This window comes from Camponotus vicinus, unplaced genomic scaffold (genome assembly GCF_025532165.1).
Source record: "Camponotus vicinus isolate PSW18456_S1 unplaced genomic scaffold, iyCamVici1.0 SCAF_7, whole genome shotgun sequence".
Classification (NCBI taxonomy): domain Eukaryota; kingdom Metazoa; phylum Arthropoda; class Insecta; order Hymenoptera; family Formicidae; genus Camponotus; species Camponotus vicinus.
This window is the reverse complement of record NW_028141979.1, coordinates 5,672,288-5,692,396: the sequence shown is the minus strand read 5'-3', so window position 1 is coordinate 5,692,396 and position 20,109 is coordinate 5,672,288. Positions and strand designations below refer to the sequence as shown.

Sequence of the window (20,109 nt, the reverse complement as noted above, 5' to 3'; positions counted from 1 at the left end):
TTGGTTGAATAATAATTTCATTCAAAATGGTTTATATGCCATGTATAACTATTAATTTTCGCTTCATCGCGATATCGTTGATATATTACGTATCTCCCACACGTTGCTAATCCTGTCATGTCTGATGTGTGTCTGATGGATGCTAACGTTCGCTGGCAATTACCGATAACAAGAGGCAAATATATGATAATGAATTATGCGCTGGCAGGAATTGTATATTTGCGTAAGACATATTATACATAGCAAAATTATATATGCAGAATTATATGTAATAAGATTGACGCTTGCGAAAGCTTTCCGGAATTTTTGATGAATAATATAAAAAAAGGACTTGATAATGAGATGCCAGAACTTCTTTCGAAACTAATCAATAACTTGTTGCGTTATTGCAATTTGCAGAAATGATAAAAAAAATTAATTTGATAGAAATTAATTAGATTATACTATGATTGAATAAGAATTAATGCAGCAATTAATCAATTACGGTGTAACAAATCTAATTACCATTGTCATCGCTTCATCCTGAAATACCGCGAAAATTGTGCAATAATATCTTCTTGATAGCAATATTAAAAAAGTATCGTCATTCCATAAAAAAAGAAGTGCAAACACGTACTATGGCTACGTCGTGTCGCGCTCTAAGAGTGCGTTCCAGTGGAAACAGGCGAGTCAAGTCAGACCGTGCGAGAATTGACGCAACTCGATCGCCGGCGGGGCAATTAAAAATTTGCGTTACATTTGTGCGTGGACTAATTGGGACTATATGTGGGTCTAAGGAGAGTCAAGCAGAGTGGCGTTTAACCACGCGGCGTATGAGAGCCAACGGAACAGCTGAGCGCGTACTGGATGACAGATATCGATCGCGCGCGGCCACAAAGCGCTACTCGCGCGAATGCTCTTTGACGCGAGAAGCGAAAGAGAAGTTTAATTTCTGGGCGCGAGTCCCTGCTGTTATTAATACGTGAAGGCGTGTGTTACCGCTTCGCTCTCCTTCGCTTCCTTTTGCCCTCAATAATCGTGCATTGTGCATTGCTGCGAGTGCTTAATTCGCTCACATTCCGCTTCCACTTACCGGCAGCCATTTCTTTCGTCTCTTCTGCTTTCTTCTCGTCCGGCGATTTTCTTCGCCTTCTTTGCAGCAGCTTCCTCTCTCTCCCTTTCTCTTCCCGGTTCGCTCTTACTCTTCGCCGAGCACTTTTGTATCTAGTTGGCCGGCCAATGATGATCCTGGGCGGCACTCGATGACGTGTAAAATGCTTTTTCTTGATCCGTTGTCCTTTCGTGCGAGAAATGCGTCATCTTTTCCACCCGCTGTCGTTCTTAAGGACGCGTTTCTGTGTCGAATGTCGCGTTTTCCGATCATCGATATCGTCTCGTTAATCATCGATGCCTCGTTAAGCTACGATGGTGATTTTTTCCTGCTGAGCGCGTCGCTTCTCTCAGGAGAACGTGACGAATCGTCTAAATGTATCGGAAGTAAATGTAATCTGTAGATAAAGAATTTGTAACAAATGACACTTTGAACATATCTAGTTTAATATTCGTATTCTCCTCCGTTATATATAAATATAAGTTTGATGAAAAAAAATATGGTTACACAATCTATTTTATTATTTTAATATAATGGAAAAGACTCGTTATGGTTTTTAAATGTCGGAGTTTAAGTAACAATTGAGCTCGCCTATATTTATGCCTACTTTTGCATAAACTTATAACGAAAAGAGGTAAAGATATTCCGAAGCACGCGCGCGCGATTCGAGAGATGATGCGGCATTCGACGTGTCGCGGAAAAGGAGAGGCCACTAACTGTGTCAGAAATATCGTCGCAATGAACGCATCCGGCAGCGTGAAATCTCGTGAAATTCTGGGGCGAGATTCCGGGTTAATGAAGGTGTGTAACGCGGCATGAAATTATTTCTGTGCGAGTTGTTAATCGAATCAAACCGTCGGCACGAAGCCGCGGGCGTTTTTCAATTTCGAGATTAGCTCTTACGAACCAGAAATGGGTTTTGAACGATGAATCATACGAGATTATTTCGAAATACTGGCGATATTTTTTATTCTCTTAGTCAAACGTTATTCTGAAAAAAATAAATTTTTTCTTTTATTCGTATAAATTATACCTCTATATAAAATAATCATATAATTTATATCGCTCACCTAGTATTATTAATTCGTAAAATAATCTTGTTTAGAAAAATATTATATATATATATTTGCTCCAGAGATAATAATAGTACGAAAGCATTAAAGTTCATGCGATATTCGTTGCAATATTGTGCTTAATGATTTCTGTAGCGAGGAACTTTCATGGGGTAAAATAATGGATGGGACGTCGGATTATTCGTTTTACGAGATTGTTGATAATAGAATGATTTATTATTTGAATTTACTCATATTTATGATGTTTTCTCAAGTTCTTGCATGTAATTAATCTTGGTGAATGTAAATCAAAAAGTTTGCTCGGTTGGATGTCTGTAGGACAATTGTTGAAAATTGTAAGAGATAGATGCTACATAAAACGGACAATATATACATGTTTTCTTTTATGATTAATCGTAAGAAACTACATATGCTCAAAAAAATTGGATATCAGATATCTTTATTCCAATAGTAAAACTTTTTTAATTTATCAATTGACTATCATATTAATACGAAAAAGATAATAAGTACATTTTACGATGGAATAAAATTTTCTGAAAATGATATCGATTCACGGTCAAAATAAACTGCGAATAAATTGAATAATATTTGCGATCAAATGTGCAAAATCGTAATTTTGATTATCGCAAATATGTTAAATCCAGCGGCTACGATCAAATATATTTAATCTTAAAATTCAAACATTTGCTTGACCGCAATAATCACTCGCGAGAAATTGAAGATTTAATTAACAGATAATTGAAGATCAAATGCTCTTAATTATTTCTGTTTTCCAAGGAAGAGACGGAAATGTGAATTATTTGCATTGGAAATCGAAACACGTACGTATTCCTCGTTTGGAATATTTTAAAGGTTTATCCCTTTAGACTCGTGGAGTCTCTTTGAGAAGAATCTGTATAAAGCTGCAGATAATGTTGACTTTATGCATCTTTGTAAGATCTTTTCGTTAATGATAAATTATTTCTTGTAGTGATATGCATGTACAATTCTAACATAAGTATTTGCTGTTTTTGTATTATATTATATAAAACAGACGTGTATTGTCAAAGATTTAGGAATTTTAATAAATCAAAGAAATATAACGAAATTTATGGACGAAGAAATTTACTTGATAATATTATATTTTTTTATTATCACTATATTGATGATTAAATTAATGAATTGTTTTTATTACAATAATGTAACAAGCGCTTTCCAAAATTTTAATTATTACATTTTCTGTTAAATCAGGCATTCACAAATTTGCGAACGTCATTGTATGCATGCAAATAGTGAAAATTTATCATGGAAAGGTTTGGCAAGTTTAGCAGTTTTAATGTAATACACAAGTAAATTCACGTTTTCCCGGAAACTGCATTTCAGTGCTAATGTTGTGAATATGTAAATGTTATTGCGCGTGGCTTCACAACGAGGAACATTCCATAAAAAAAAAAGAAATTTCGTGATATTGTATCCGGGATCTTATCGCTATTAAATATGTATACTGAATAGAATCGGTGCTGACTATCGTAAAAAATTATATTATCCCAGAATTACTTTCGAAGAAATTTTGAAATCCAATCTTGCTTATAAAGAGAATTTAAACATTTTTATATATATTTTTAATTGTCACAATTTAATATGAGATCTTTATTTGTATAACTACTTGATAGTAAATATTTCAAAATAATTATCATTCTTTAATTTACAAATTTCTTAAGATATGAAAGATGATAATTCTCGAATTACAAATTATTGAAAATTGAAAGATTTTGATTAATTAAATTTTAGATGTAATAAAAGTTTAGCCTTTGCTAAGTAATTGTAAAAATAAATTTTTTGGGAAAATCTTATAGGTATTAACATTTAATCGCGACTATATTTAATGCGATTTTTGTATTTACGTACTTTTTAAATCTATATATATATATTCAGAATATAATTATATCGAAACAATTAGCCATTACATTGTAACATAATTGAAAACCATTTTCTAACTAATTAGTGATATGCATTACATGTATCGATATGTATCGAATGTTTCGTGTAAGAATCTGATGTCATGGAAACCATTCAAAATTTCCGATTTACACAACTATGGCATATTTAACAACAGAATATATAACTTAATAGATTATTTTAACGCAAATCGTTTTATAAAATAAAATATTAAAAATACTTGATTAGAGTAGAGAAATAAAAGGAAATTTTTGCAACAATTTTTAAGTTTGCATTATTAGATAAATTTTCTAATTTTCATGAACAGTTTTATCACGTGACGACAATTTAATGACTAATTAATATTTGAATCACTCTCAGATAGATGCTGTGCTAGTTGAAAGGTGAAAAAAACACGGAGAGAAAAAAAGATAAAGAAAAAGAGAGAGAGAGAGAGAGAGAAGTGATTAACTGCTTTGTCTTTATACATTTATTTCCTATCGTGGCAAAAAACAGAGTTTGCAAACGTTTTATACTTGCTCTTCAATATATTATTTTGCAACTAATGTATTCCCTACATGACCCAAAATTTACGTAAAAGAACCATTATTTTAATATTTAAAAAAAATTTTATTTTCTGCGAACACAGAGACATTGTCGCGAAATTTCTTTCGTCTCAAAGCCGTCCAACCTATTTTTACGGCCGTGAATAAATATTGGAAAGTTTTCTTCTTCTGTATGATACACTTTTTTCGCATTAGAAAACTTTTGCGGAAATCAATCTATTCCTCGCGTATTTGTCACTTAATATTTTATCAACATGTTGTTCAAGTTTTTACATAATGTTTGGAACTTTGTCGAAACTGATACAAAATGTTAAAGAATTGAAAGAGACGACAAATTTATTGCATTTTTTATTGCATCTTTTGTGTATTCAAAAAGTTGCTTGTGAGCCATCAACGTTCTAAGGATATAAAATTAAAATATACATTTTCCTTCTCTCTTTAATGATGCTAAAATTTTTTTATTATAAAAAAAAATATATTAAATCTAACGAGAATATATTACAAAAATTTACATGTTACAAAAAAATTACAATCGAGCCGTCCCATTTATTACGAACGAATCAATAACTTTCGCGCACCGTCTCTGTGGAATTCTTTTCGATTTCGGCAAGTTTTCTTCTTCCTTCTGAATAAAAAAATCATATGAAAAACTTTGAAAACGCCTGGATGACCCATTGTCTGCTATATCGACTTTTCGTTCGGAGGGTTTTGCGGGATATGACCGGGATAGATCCCAGGGGATAGCTGGATAGCGACGAGCCGGTTTCATATCTCCGCCGATCTGACGTTGGAGGCACGGCTGCCATTCATTATTGTCGTTAATCGATTCATTCTCGATTCGTTGCCCATTCATCACAGTTGGCTTAACGTCGTCCTTTGTCGACGTGCGTTTATCGCAAATTATCATATCGGCAATATTATCGTTAACATTTTGCAACGTTAGCAGATCAGTATAAATATCAGCAGTGACATTGTTTGTCTATGAATAATTTATTATGCGATAAATAGTGACGACTATTCTCATTGATCTATATTTCAGAATCATTACCATATATCATACATGTTTCGTAATAATAAATATGAATAGTCAGATCATTTATCTACTGAATGACATAAATTGACTTATATTGCTGGCCTTTAATACGACTGATTAATCTGCGTTAATACGCGTAATATCATAAAACTATAATTTTCTCTTCTCCGTTGTATTGCACTTACTCTAATGAAAAAAGATAATTATATATTTATGACTGAGAGTAATTAATCTGGAAAGATCTAAGATCGTAAAATTCCGCTCGTGCATTTTGTAAGAAATACATCAAACAGAAGGTAAATTACGCGAGTTATTGTTAAAACATTAATTTTAATAAATTATCTTTTTAATTAAATTATATTTTATACCTTGAATGCGCGGATGCAGGTCCGGCACGCGCACGTGACTTGAATTATCGGACGGATTGACAGGTATCGAATCTCCTCGAGTCAAGCGCTTCTTTGTAGTGCTTTCAGGTACCAACGAGTACTCGTATATACTTACACGTTTAACTATGACACAGCTGACAAGCTATTTGTCCATGCGTACCATTCACGTCTCACGCACTCGTTGGTGTTCCATCAATGCGAAATGATTCTCATTTCCCGCGAACGCGACGCGATACGTACACGAGCTAATCGAATATTGATTTTGTCGTAACACAATCAAGTCGTCCTATCTATAGCAGCTTGGTGCCTCGGATAATTTTCGTTTATGGCACGTATAATCCGGAACTAATTCGATATTTGTTAATCGATAATTATATGAAAAAGCGACGTTATATTAGCTACATATATTTTAAGCCTATTTTCCTTTCAATTCTATATAAATTGGAAGAGTTAAAATTATGTTAGATATTGCCAATTTGAATTGTAAATTTAACGCACGCTAAAATTAAAGAGAAAAGATCCTGTTCAAATAAAAATATCACGGTGAAAATAGCTGTGTAATTAAAAAAATGTTAAATGTACTTTAATGCAACAACAATTACTGACAGCAATTAGTTAGATTCTTTTCTGTTATTGGATTCTACTTTTATTGAGAATTTGAAGTGTTATTTTCTCTCGCAGTGTTTCCTGCAGATTTCAAGAATTTAGATCTTTTTCTTCCTTTCTCGCTTCTCTCTCTCTCTCTCTCTCTTTAATTTTTCCAATTTTCCAATTTTCCAATTTTCTTTATTGTGTAAATGTTATATGATAACAAACTTTATTAGTTCGCCAAAATCCATACACTATTTTATTTGATGTTTTCCATTGAAGAAAATATATATGTATCTCATCGTAATTTTGAAACGAGATCATTAACTTTTCATCGAGCAGAATAATTTTACGCGAAGTTAAAGAGATATCGTGATTATTTTGAGGCAAACTCTAATTTATGTCTCTAATTAATGTCTGTCTGCAAACTTTGTTTCATCCTATATTTCACTTGTTATTGTATATGTGTTATCGTTGTGGAAAACAAAACAATATAATTATTATGAAAGATATAGTTACTCACAACAATTAACTTTTTTTATAATTGAAGAATGTAATTTATCTCACTATTTAAATACAGAATATTTACGACAAGTTATTCAATATTGTCTTTATTATTATCGAGAGAAAGATTTTTCAAATAAAACGTTATAAATGCGTGTATTTTTGAAAAATATTTTTGGAAAATCGTAAACATGATTAATCACAGTTATATACAATATTGATTTTTGAATTTTTCCAATTTTATGTTATTTGGTCAGCATAAATCTCCACAATGGAAAACAAATGTAGAATAACTTATACTTTCCATCGTAACTTTTCCTCGTAGATTATATTATTTTATTCGTGGAAAGAGGGAGAGAATGCATTTTTTTCCTGCAGCAATTTTTTTAATTTGATTGTATATAAACCACTGAGGGGAGAACCGTTTTTCCGCTATTACACACTACATTTTTATACTCCCGACAGTGTAAATGAATGTTTATACGGATGTGAGAACAAAACGCGTCGTTGTCCGATTGTTTTGTACGGTGACTGTAGTCTCAATGCGTACGGTATTGTAGGTAGTTTCGCATTATGATGTGGGTGGAGAGAAATGTCGGTTGTTTCGCGCATGAAATGAAATACTAGTGAAAAACGCTTCCGACATACCTCTCGTTGCGTGAAACGTGGGATACTCTTAATTTCAAAGGTAAATTCTTTTTATCGTGCCTGAACGGAAGTGTCTCAATGATCGCGAGATATATCATAATTATTGTGCAACTTGCTTTCCTGGTCTTCCAAAAATACGTAAATTATTCCATCACACAAATGAAGAAAAAATTTATAAGACAATATGCTATTAATATAAGTGTTTATGAATAAGATGCTTAATGACATGCATAACGATTTACATCTGCTATTTTAAACCTTCGTCATATTTTATTCAAAATTACACCGAGGGCGCGCTAACTTAACTGAAATAAAATGCTTCGAGAAGGTGAAAAGAAAGTTTTATATGCATTAAGATGAATTCCGTTTGAGATTTAATAACTCGCGATGAAATGAGATCAATAAACGTGCTAGTTAAATAGAATCAATTAAAAGAATCTAGAGTATACATTAATTAATTTGCAATGTAATAATATTTAAATTCGATCATTTGACACTGAAAATTATTATTGCAATTTTAAGTGCAAAAAGTAAAGCTCAAGTATAGCTGTTTTAAATAAATAATAATCTTTCAAATAAATCATTTTGCACTTGAAAATAAAATCCTGGGACCTATATAAAAAAGAAATCGTTATTTTATTATTATAATATAACAATATAACTTAATAATTTTCAATATATATGATATATAATTTATTAATTCTCCGCGTTATTTTATAAAGATCTCAATTAAATGTTGTATTTAACTTATTCGTTTATTTTTATTACATCGATAATTTCCCCAGCTTACATTTAATTCGCACGTACCGCTAACACCGACTTATTCCTTTCAGTTACAATTTCCTACCGTGTTTCATCCACCTTTTTCGCGTATACTTCTGTTTAAACTCCGTCAGTTAATCTTGTCTGACGGTCCGCTTGAGGATCAATTTCGCGATTCTTCGCCCACACGAGAACTAAAATTCTTTTTAGCGCACAAAAAAAGTTAAACTTTACTTAACTCAATTCAGTATTTTGGTCATGCTCGTTTTATCCCGGAAGTGCAGTCGGTCGGGTAAACCTCTTGAAAGAATACTTGGAAGAAAACCCGCCGTCCATTTTTAACAACGCCTCGCATCCGGCTATGCGAGGACTGAAGAAAGTCGCGTTATGATCCTCGTGATGGATTACGCTGTTGCCTTGAACTTTTTTCGCGACAACGATCATATCAGCTGATCTGTCAGCGCTTTTTCATGTTTATGGGGTAGCACAGCTTCCGGTATCTCCAATGCCGAATCTACAGTATCCCGGAATTAGGCAGATACATCATGCTCTTGTCTCGACATACGAGAATAGCCCATTAATCGATGTAGGGATTAACTCTCTCCCGCTTCAAAATTATTCCTGAACATTCAAAATACTATTTTTATCTCTTTCCGTTTATATTTGACGCTTTCGGTAATATAATAATATGTCTGAGCTTTGCAAACTTTTAATTAGGTCCATACAGAAAGTAGCTTTACGGAGATTTTGCATCATTTTTTAAAATTGGAAAATAGTTATATTATCTTGAAGAGACATGTGATAATCGAAATTTTTCTCTCTGAATTATCTCTCTCTCATCAGTTTATTTAATATTATAATATTATAATGATTACTTTCTATAGTAAGAATAATAAATAAATAATTAAAATTAATGTTACTTTATCCTGTTCACAGAATAATGTTTTAATTAAAGTTTTGTAAAGCGATTATTTCTTCATATTTATAACATTTATGTTTATAACATTTAAAATTTTTTTGCGTTAATCTGTAGATTTATACTCTTTATTTATATATTAAATAAGAAACGATAAAATATCATATATATATTTTTAAATTGATATAAAATGATCGTGATACATGTTTACATTTATCGATTTATTTTGTAACGATATTTCGAGACTGTTTCCAGAAAAATTGTTTCGAAAATGCTTTTAAAACATTGTTTAACACCCCCGATAATCATTCTTCGTCCTTTCACCGAGAGAAAAGAGTCTTATGCTCAGTTAATGAGAATTCGATGATAAGGCGACCGAGGCAAGGTGAGCCTGTCTCATGTATCGTCTTGTCAAGAATGGTCGAGAAAAACGACCTATAACATTTTCAACGACGTAATATGAGGACAAGTACCGTCATTCAAAAAACGTTGAAAAAACGCTAAAATTGTAATACATATCGCGCGAAAAATATGTAAAACGAAATCTGTAGATTCACGCGCACGTCAATTTTAGAAGCTCGTACCAAGTGCGTGACATGAATCGCGTTGCGTGTTTTTATTCCTTGCGTGACGTAATATTAATCGATAAATGTCTCGTTTTTTTGGAAATTTTGCACAATGCACTCGTGGATTGGTTGCATGTGGTCTTGAGATTCAATTTTGCAAAATATTACATTGCTTACACGTCACATCGCATGATGCGTGAAAAATCTGCGCATAGTCTGTAATTTTGTTGAACCAATATTACACGAAATTTGAATAAAAAATCTATCTGAAGATAATTATTTTTACAAGAATTAGAAAATTACTATTTTCTTATATACATCTCATCTTATTATGCAAAAGTCATCGAAGCTATCGCTAACAAGACTAACGCGGAATCGTATATGTAACATAAACCTCAAAAACAACGATAGCGATGGAAAACGCAACTCGTTTTTCGATTGCATCGCTTTGTAACACGTGTTACAAAGGAATGGCGCACAAAGAGAAGGATGAATAAAAATTGCGAACGGATCGACCGCGATGTATTTGTGATACATGCGCGAGCAGGTATCTTTGTGCGAGAAATATAAGCAGAATATATAAGCTATAAATATTCATTGTTATCGTAACCAGGACCGGTTTTAGAGATGCGTGAAATCTTCTTTTACATCAAATTCTAACTCTTTAATTCTAATTATTACGATATTGTCCCTAATCTTTGGAAAACAATATATATAAAAGTCGAAATTAAATCGAATTTTAAAATTCATATCTTATTCGACGATACATTTTACATAAGAAATAGAAAAAAGTCGTTTCGATAAAATAGTTTCTCGTCGCAGCTGAACGTTTTAAGGCCGGCGCTGATAGATGCAATTGGGCATATCGGAAAAACGAATCCGCGGCTTTTGTGCACCAGCCTGCGCATTTTCTTCGTGCGTCGTCTAATACAGAACGGATTATGCGACGCGCCGCGATGCAACGAGGCGCAAAACCTGCGTCGACGGGGATGCAAAACTGCCCTGTTGTCGCGCGAAAAGACATATTGAGAGAGATATCGAGACATATCGAGCCGATAATGCCGTTGGCTTTATCGCGTTCGCGCGATAGTGTACCGGAACCCAACGAGCAAATGCGGTCTTTCTGTGTGTGTTTTGTCGATCGTATCCTCCTTTAATCCTGCGCGAATGCAATTATTCTTCTTTGTGCAGAAGAAATGTTTAAAGTCGAGACTTACGATTTTACATGGGATTACGTAAATTATTTTTATCACAATGATAAATGATAATGTATTTAATTGAGATTATTTCATTTGAGATACATTTTACATTATTTTATGTTATGAATTATTGTAATATTATTTATGTAGGATTAAAGAATTATATCGATGTTGCTTATATTATGCTCTCAATTTCGTTTCAACATCTTCTAATTTCTTAAGACACAGTACAGTTTTAATATTAAAACTGTATAAAGAGGATTTTAAATAGATTTTAAACTTGATAATAATTGTATCCTCTAAATTTACATTCACTAACATGTTTATTTAACATACTAAATGATGCTGTGATAATAATAATGAAAATTAAAAGAAGAATATTTTTTTACATAATAAAAAATATTTATTAAAATTTTATCACAATTTGTGCGATAAACGGAATTTAACTATAATACAATTTAATATTTTTCTGATGAAAAAAAAATGATATATTATGGAATGTTAGGTAAAAATATATTATTTCTATACTTAAATATATTATTATATTTTTTATTATTTTTTTTATAACGAGTAAAAGAAAATAAGCACACGAAATAATGAAAGCCAAAATTTATACAGTTAGAATTTACGAGGTACGCTTTTTTTTAGATCTGTCTTCATTATAGCAATATTCAGGCATCTTAGCATATAAAAGTATTCTGATATCCCCCAGCTGCGGAAGTATTGCCACATAGGTTGAGAGATACTTATGTTATTATGATAGAACGTAAAGTGAGTCTATAGGCAAAAAGAGAGCAGTAACGTCTCCCTTGTGAACGCTGATCATTTCACGCAAGTATTCATCAAAAAAAAAAACGAGAGGACATTCTTTTTTATCTCTTCCCCATGGCGAAATGATCGTTTCAGAAATTTTTAGGCGGTTGAAACGGATATATTCTTGTGAGATAATGAAAAGTGCGGAAATTTTCATTCAGTTTCATAAAATCTACATTTACGACGTTTTTTAAACGCTTATTTTCTTAAGAACTTGAATATATTTCTCATTCTTCTATGAGTATCATCCCTTCGTTATCTTTAAGTCTCTCCTTTTTTCGAAATAAGCAAGGATATATTCAGAGTTTGTTATTTATATCGATTGAAATGATATGTAGTAAAAATTGAGATTAAAAAAAAAACAAATTTTTTAGCTTTGATTAAAATTATATTTTTCCCTCAATTTTTAAGTATTCTATTTTAAAAATTTGATAAATAGATTTTGAAAATATAGTCCTTATTTATGAAATAATAAAATATAGAATATAAATAATAATAGAATAAGAGAAATCTTTGTCAGTTTTTTCTACAATTCGAGAACAAAGAAATAATTTTATATTTTCGAATAATTGAAATATTGTATGTGTATTTGAATATGCTTTGAGAAAAAGTCAATCTCGAATTTAAAAAATTAGATAAAAAAATAAAATAATACATATCCTCTATTTAAGATAAAACGAGATTAATATGTACCTCGAATCGATTAATTATAAAATGATGCAAAGAGACACTCTAAAATATTCATGAATTATAGACATGAATTGGATCGATATATTCGCGGCGATGTAATTGGTTTTGCATCGATATTGCAAATGTCCTTATCACAGTGTACAAAGTGCTACAAACTACGGCGATGTTACAATATTCAGGAGCTATGGGCGCAGCCTTGGGCTTTCGCCCAGGGGAGAAATAGTCCGACCCTAAACAATGAAGTTATGGCAACGTCCATTCATGATTCTCTATTTAGTTTTTAATGTTTGCTATTAACGAGCATAATTTTTGTCTTTGCTTATCATTATTGATCCGGCACTTAAACTCATGTGTAAAATAAGCAACCGATAATTTACTATCATTCTAATTTATTAAATTAATTAAAACTGAATACGAACATGTTAAGATTTTTATATGTTATGGAATTTATTTTATTTTATGCTTCCGATCTAATTTAAACCGATGCTTTTTAAGAGGTGGGTGATTATCATCCGTACACCTCGGCGCGAATTTGCGTGCAAGTCTATGCAAGTCACGAGTGCAATAAAACGTGGTAGTCTTTGATGAAAGTGCTGGCGAACGTGGCGAATTAACGTGAATGTACTTTGTAAGGCAAATAACTACAAATATACTACTTGCATAAACAGCATTACAAATATCGCTTTACGCGGAAGAAGCAAGCTAGTTGCATAGAATCCACTTGTCCATTGGATAATTTATGACGCAAATGGGTAAAAAAGGTGTGCTTTACGCACACTGCGGGCAATAGTCGCTAATTGCTGCTGAGTGAAATTTAGTTTGTTGCGAAAATGTAACTACGAACGGCGCATTATAAAGAGTTCCCGCTGGGAAATGCGTTTTTAATCCGATCTCGCACGTATGTAATTACGTTCGATGCGCGAGATGGTATGAATATGAAAGAAATAAAAATGTCATCTAAAAATAGAAAGATTATTTGATTGCAACAATTCTGAAATAATCTGTTTTCACGATACATATGTCTATTGCGACTGATTAAATTTTCCACATCTTTTATCCTTGACATTTTTGAAAGATTTGATTATTTCATGTGGATATCGACAATAAATCTTTCACGTATTTTATGTCTCGCTTTTTTTATCTCTGCGGCCGTGGGCGCGAAAAATAATCAACATGAGATATCGAATAGTTAATTAATCATACAGGATTGCCCTTTCTTTAAGCTATTTTTTTATTCATTTTTCTTTCTATTTCTCTCTTTCTCTTTTATCGAAAAATGAATGAGAAATGAAACAATCTGATGATGAGCAAAATTGCTTAAGATTGAAGCAAGATCTTACTTCCAGTCGAAGAAATAAGATTTTACTTTTATATATATTTGAGATTTAATTAGTGAAATCTCATTAACTTATTTTTAGCGTTAAATGTGAAATTGAAGCGACCACTTTTCTCTACTATCTAATATCTTTTTGTTTGTATATTGTGATTGTGTGAAAGAAGACATTTCGCTAGAGCGTCTTATATTATCGCACTTTATGCTCGCCTATAAAGCTCCTCATGTCCGCATCGTGATTCTCCTGCATGAGAGAAGCCTCGAGAAGTTTAATTTTCTAGCATGGCTTTAAGGATCATGTAAAGATGAGAAAAATTAAACGACTTTTTGTTGAGTTTTAGAAAATATTTCAGGAAATTTGCTTTTCTGATAAGTAAAAAACAGAAAATTGACAGTAACTGGTCTTATAAATAAGTGATAAGTGAATATTCTTTTAGAAAAAAAATAAATATTTGTGTAGAATAAAATTTCTTAAGACACGTTTTAATGGAAAAAATTCAAATAAAATTGATCGATATATCTTATATTACTAAAATTATATAATAATCTAAAAACGAGCATTTTTTCACGAAGCAATAATAATTACTAGTGAAAAATTTCGTCATAAAATTTAATGAGCGTAGAAGAAATTCTATGTTAAAAGAAGCTTCTCAAAATGCAATGTTTACAATTCATTTTATACCACTAGCCGCTAAAAGACCAAATGAGTAAAACCGTTATTAGAAGAACGTGAGCAGAATATTCAAGCTTGAAAATATTATTAAGGAGAAAAAGAAGTAAAACTTTTATCTTTTACAGAAATAAATGAAACAATTGAAATTCATACGTGAGAGAAATGTTTACACATTCACTTTTTCGTAAAACATGCGTTTCGCGCGCAATTGATACGAATGATATATTTTAATATCGAGAACTGCATATTTTAAAATATGTATATTTTAAAAAACCATAGCTTATTAATGACATGTAAACGACACGTGCAAAGTAAAATTAAATTCTTCAACATCGAATTTGTGAGATGCAACGTCAAACTTAATATGCGAACGCGGGATTTTGTCAATCATATTCAACGTTCGTTCCTGCCACACCATTGTTTAATATTACATTCAACGTTTCCGAGGAGCTCCTATGACGGTGTATGTGACGTAAAGTGTGCAGACTCACACACATATCCGAATTAACGAAGTATATTTAGATAAGAGAGAAACAAGAGCACACACATAGCAGCTGCGAGATTATTTTAACCTACCTCCATTGGCTCAATACATCGGTATTGTACTATCGTGTCAATTACGGTCATTATCTCGTAGCTACCAGCCCGATTTAACTCCCTCGACACCCTCGGGAATATTTTCGTCACCGACGTCCGATATGTTAATCAATTCCATCTTAATTACTCCGTCTATTGGTCGAATTAATATTCGATATACGAGATGAATAAACAAATAACTGGTGTCCATTGTTATTTTTGACCGTCTGATTTTTTAGATCTCTTCTTTTGTGCAATATGATAAAAGTGACCAATTTTTCTCTATCATTCTCAAATATATTATACTTTCACAAAAAAAATTAAATGTATTAACATTTATATCGATAATTGCATTCTCTTTATTGCTATTTAATCTTCCGAAATCAGAATAAATTTGATAGTGTTCTAAGTATTGTATTGATTTAAACAACGCGACGCTGATCACCTTAATGTAAGATTGCATCCTTTGTGTTCCGTTAATTCGAACAAGCACTATAATCGAGTCTGATCGAAGCTCGATCTCATTTTATTCTTTCCGCTAGTCTGAACACAATCGCCCGAGAACTTCTTCGGTTACGTCAGAACGCGTCGAGGCCATTTACCGCGCTGAAGTTTCCATCGCGCATTCGAACTCATCAACACCATCGAACTGTTTCGGTTGCAAGTTTAGCAACCGAATTGTTCCTTGTTTTCATCGACGCGAACGGAAAAGACAAATTCGGTTGCCGATAGAAACTTACACGCCGGCCTTTCTCTTGGTGAACCACTCACGGGCGAGAGCGAATTTGTTCCGAAATTAAATCTTACTTTGAAAGCAACCTTTCGCGTTACTTTGCGGAAGAGAATTCGCAGGTTTTTTATTTTTATTGCTCTACGGTTTAGGTACAGTGATACCGGTAGAAATTTTCTCCTTTGGCAGATAAAATTATACGGAATTAAATTGATTTATAATTGTATGAAAGAAAGTCATATTGATATTTAAAGCAAATTATACATTTTATTATACGAATTAATTCGAATTAACTAAATTCTCGATTGATCTTCGACTTGAAAAATTAGTTTGTCGCGATATCCTTATGATACAGTTTTTTTATTTCGGCGACTCGAAGCAGAAAGATAAACTCAACATCAGAAGAAAAATTATATGCCTACTTTTTGAAATTTAATTCAATTTAGTTGGGATTAAATTACATTGCCAAATTAATTTATCTTGCCTCTTATCTTTAGAGGAGGAGAGAGCGAGAAGACAAAGGCAATCTCTATACTCACACGAACATATGTGCATCCTTTTTAGCCTCTCTCTATTTAGAGTGACGAGGGTGAATTTATGCCAAAATTAGTCCTCGACCTGGCAAAAAGCGCGGCCCTATTGGCGCGTAATTTCCAAAACTACGACGCGACCGACATAAAGGGACGCGTTCGGAAAAACGAGTTAAATTAAGTTCGCTCGTTAGATGCCGTACGCTTAATTGGATTCGCTAATTTTACGCGGAACAAAATCGAATCGACAAATATTACAAAGTCAGCGTGCAAGATAACGAAGACGTCGAAACGATATTTCATTCGGATGGGTATTAACGTTTGCACGTAATCGCTTTTAATTTATGAGATTGCTGATATTTCGGATATTTCTAAACCGATTTGTTCTCATGTTTCGCAAATCAGTCGAATTCGTGGTTTAAATTAGAGTTTTCGGTTATATCTGTGTCCAGTGAAGGACTCGATCTTCACTGCAATTTGAGCGAGTATATCTACCGAGAGGAATAATTAAATAAAGCCCGACCCACGACCCGGAAAGACAAACTCTTATTCGGCTCGGCAAATAGAACGACGAGAGTCTCGCGCGGAGTAAGATCAACGAAAGGGCAGCCTCCTTGACGGAATTGCTTTTCAGATTTGCCGTATGCAGCAACGAGGTTGGCTGCTTGACCATCCTGAATCTCGCAGAAATTCGCAAACATTATGTAAAATGTTAAAAGCTCAATTCTCCTGATTTATATATGGGACAAAAATTGTTACAGATGTATAAGAAAAACGATCATTTTATTTTTATCACGATTTTTTATCGAAGTTCTATTTAACACTAAAAAACTTAGGTATATAATATTGAAATTCTCTATTAAATTAAAATTTTTGTTAATTATTTTAATTAACACTAGAAGTGATTATTTTCTATATAATTGTTAGCATAATAATAATTTCTAAATATTTAGTTATTCTAACATTTGATTATTAATAATGTAATGTTAAATATTTGAGTTATTAACATGTTGACTATTGTGTGAATGGTGGAAATTGTTGGAGTTCTTTGAAAATTTAAAAAATAAATAATAATTAAATAATAATTTAAATAATACTTTGAATATTATGTAATTTATTAAAATCGGAATGACTTTCGCGTTTTGAAGCGTGACATACTCTGAAAAAATTATAATTATATTATATATAAAATTAATGAGCGAATGATACTTGATTTCATTTAAAGAATGCTGTTTTATGTCAACCTATTTCATGGAATGATTGTGATACAATCCGCTTGCATTTATTATTGTTGCTCTTTGAAAGAACAATTCCGCGCTCGGAATTTTTACGAGAAAAAGTTGAAAATAAAGTTGAGTATCAAAGCTTTTAGATCTCTTCTAACAATGATAACGGATTCCATATTACATATGATTGCGAAAGAACCTATAATCAATGTTAAAGAAATGGTACTTTAAATGGAAATAAATAAAAATTGATATTATGTTTACGTTGCGGAAATAATAAAACTTTTCTTCGAGATTAATTTTGCTACGTGCTTACTAAATGCTTTTTTCATGTCAAATAAATGCAGTTAGCACGATGAGAAGATATGGGTCAAAGTTCCGAGCTGGACGGAGCTTCTCTCTCCGAATCGCAACTGTAGCGTTAACTATGGGCGACAAACATGTCAACGAGAAAATCCTGGATATGTATTACGAGTTAAAGTTCCCAAAAGCGGCGTGTGTCGCCGCCTCAACTAGTCTCTAGTCCGAAATATCACGAGGATCCTATTGCGGTTCTTCTGGGCGTTAACCCTTCTACTATTCTCGCCCGAGTCTTTAAACCACGTTTGTTTCGTTAAACCAGTAGCAAGTGCGATCGCACGCGGTAACCACTTTTTTCACTTCTAATATTAAGTAATGCGGTGGCCATTTTCCTCTCGCTTTTAATATTAAGCGTTTAATCTTTATTAAAAATATATGCAAATAAAGTGCTTTTAAGAAATCTTTGATATATTCCAGATTAGTCAGCATTTGTTAATTAAAAACTAAATTAAAAACTGCAGCTTTTATATTTTAAATAGATTTTATATGCTTATTTTATTCTTATATTATGCATTTTTATTTTTTTTTATATTTCTTTCACGTTACTGTTTTTATCTCTTTGTCTCGCAATATTGTCTTCTAAGAACAATTTACATGTTAATCAAAGTCCCATTATAAAATTAGTTAGTTAATTAAAGTCCCATTATAAAATTTGAAAATAAAAGGAAACGAAATTTAAATTGAACTAAATGATTTTTCTCTCGTTTCTGTGACAATAAAAGAATATCGCGGATCAGTGAACTCACTGAAATATCACCGTCACAGTTGAAACCAAAGCACTTGCCACGTTAATCTCTTCAGTTCCGAAGTTAATCAATTCATCGGATGGAATATCGGTGTCTTTAAAAAATATGTCGATTAAGATCGAGAGTTTCAGATCGATCGGAGATATATCAATCTTTCCATCGATCGTGCGAAAGAAATGAGGAGAAAAATTTGAACGAAAATTATCTTAAGTAAATCTTTATATTATGGTCTTCCGCAAGCGTTAATTCTTCATCTCACACTTGTCTTAAATCTTAATTTTAATCAATGCGTTGTAATGTATGGCTCGTTTGAGATTTTTCCGATGTCACTTTGTCGAGAGATACCTCGAAGATCACGTTGTCAGTCTCGAGCGTTAGCCCTTGATCTTCCATCTGCTCTTAAATCCCGACGCGTTAATCAGCTGTCGTCGCATCCCCGAATGCCTCGTCCAGATTTTACGGAGGTGAACAGCAAAGAACGAGGCAAGGGTGCGGCGGAGGAGGGGGAGGGAAAGGGAGACAGGAAAGGGATACAAGATGTCGATTGGTGATTTCCGCAATTTTCTCCTTTTGGTATTTCGTGTTTTTTTGGCGGGAACGAGGGACACGCGAGAGTGAAAACACGTAGGAAGGGGACACGCGAGGACTACCCTCTTTTCGCGGTCCAATACGCACGTTCTCTCTCGTTCTCCCGGCTCGCGAGACGAGAGAGCACTGCGTGCTTCTCTGAAAGCAGCCCCTGATTCGAAGCCACGACCCTCCCCCGCTACTCTTGCTCCTGGACCGCCACCGCTCTTCCCCTTCCATCCTCGGTCCTCTCCCTCTTGGTATTTCTCTCTCGATCTTCCTTTCGTACTCGCCACCTTCTCACTTCGTTTGTTTCTCTCTCTTTTTCATTTTGCCTCCCTTGGAAATTCGATCTCCGTCTTGCCATCTTGTTGTGTTCACTTTGCTCCATCTTCGTATTCCGTCTTTCCTCTTCCTCTCTAACCCCGTCCTCCTCCACCCGCCGACATGCTGTCCTCCCGATATACACTCAATTTCGGATAACTCGAAGCTGTCCCTCGATGACAGCGAGAATTGGTCGATCGCCAATTTTTCTGAACACGATCGCCGACAAACTTTTTTAATGCCACCATTCGTCATCTATACGAGTTATACGAGGTTTCTTCGTTTAACAT

The 20,109-nt window shown here is 33.1% G+C and overlaps 2 protein-coding genes across 4 annotated transcripts in view; one reads left to right on the top strand and one right to left on the bottom strand.

The window, feature by feature from the left end:
• LOC145974015 (uncharacterized) overlaps positions 1 to 19,847 on the bottom strand; it is a 43,682-nt gene extending 23,835 nt beyond the window's left edge. The window contains exons 1-2 of one of the 3 annotated variants that reach the window (XM_083103740.1): positions 19,274 to 19,847; positions 1,073 to 1,487 (exon numbers count right to left, since the gene is read on the bottom strand). In XM_083103740.1, coding sequence (XP_082959866.1) covers positions 1,073 to 1,082 — 10 coding nt within the window. In that variant the 5' untranslated portion in view covers positions 1,083 to 1,487; positions 19,274 to 19,847. The remainder of the gene's footprint in view (positions 1 to 1,072; positions 1,488 to 19,273) is intronic. The other 2 variants (XM_083103741.1, XM_083103742.1) reach the window with 2 other exon arrangements.
• LOC145974009 (midasin) overlaps positions 1 to 20,109 on the top strand; it is an 89,587-nt gene that overhangs the window by 35,377 nt on the left and 34,101 nt on the right. The gene's annotated exons all lie outside the window — the stretch shown is intronic.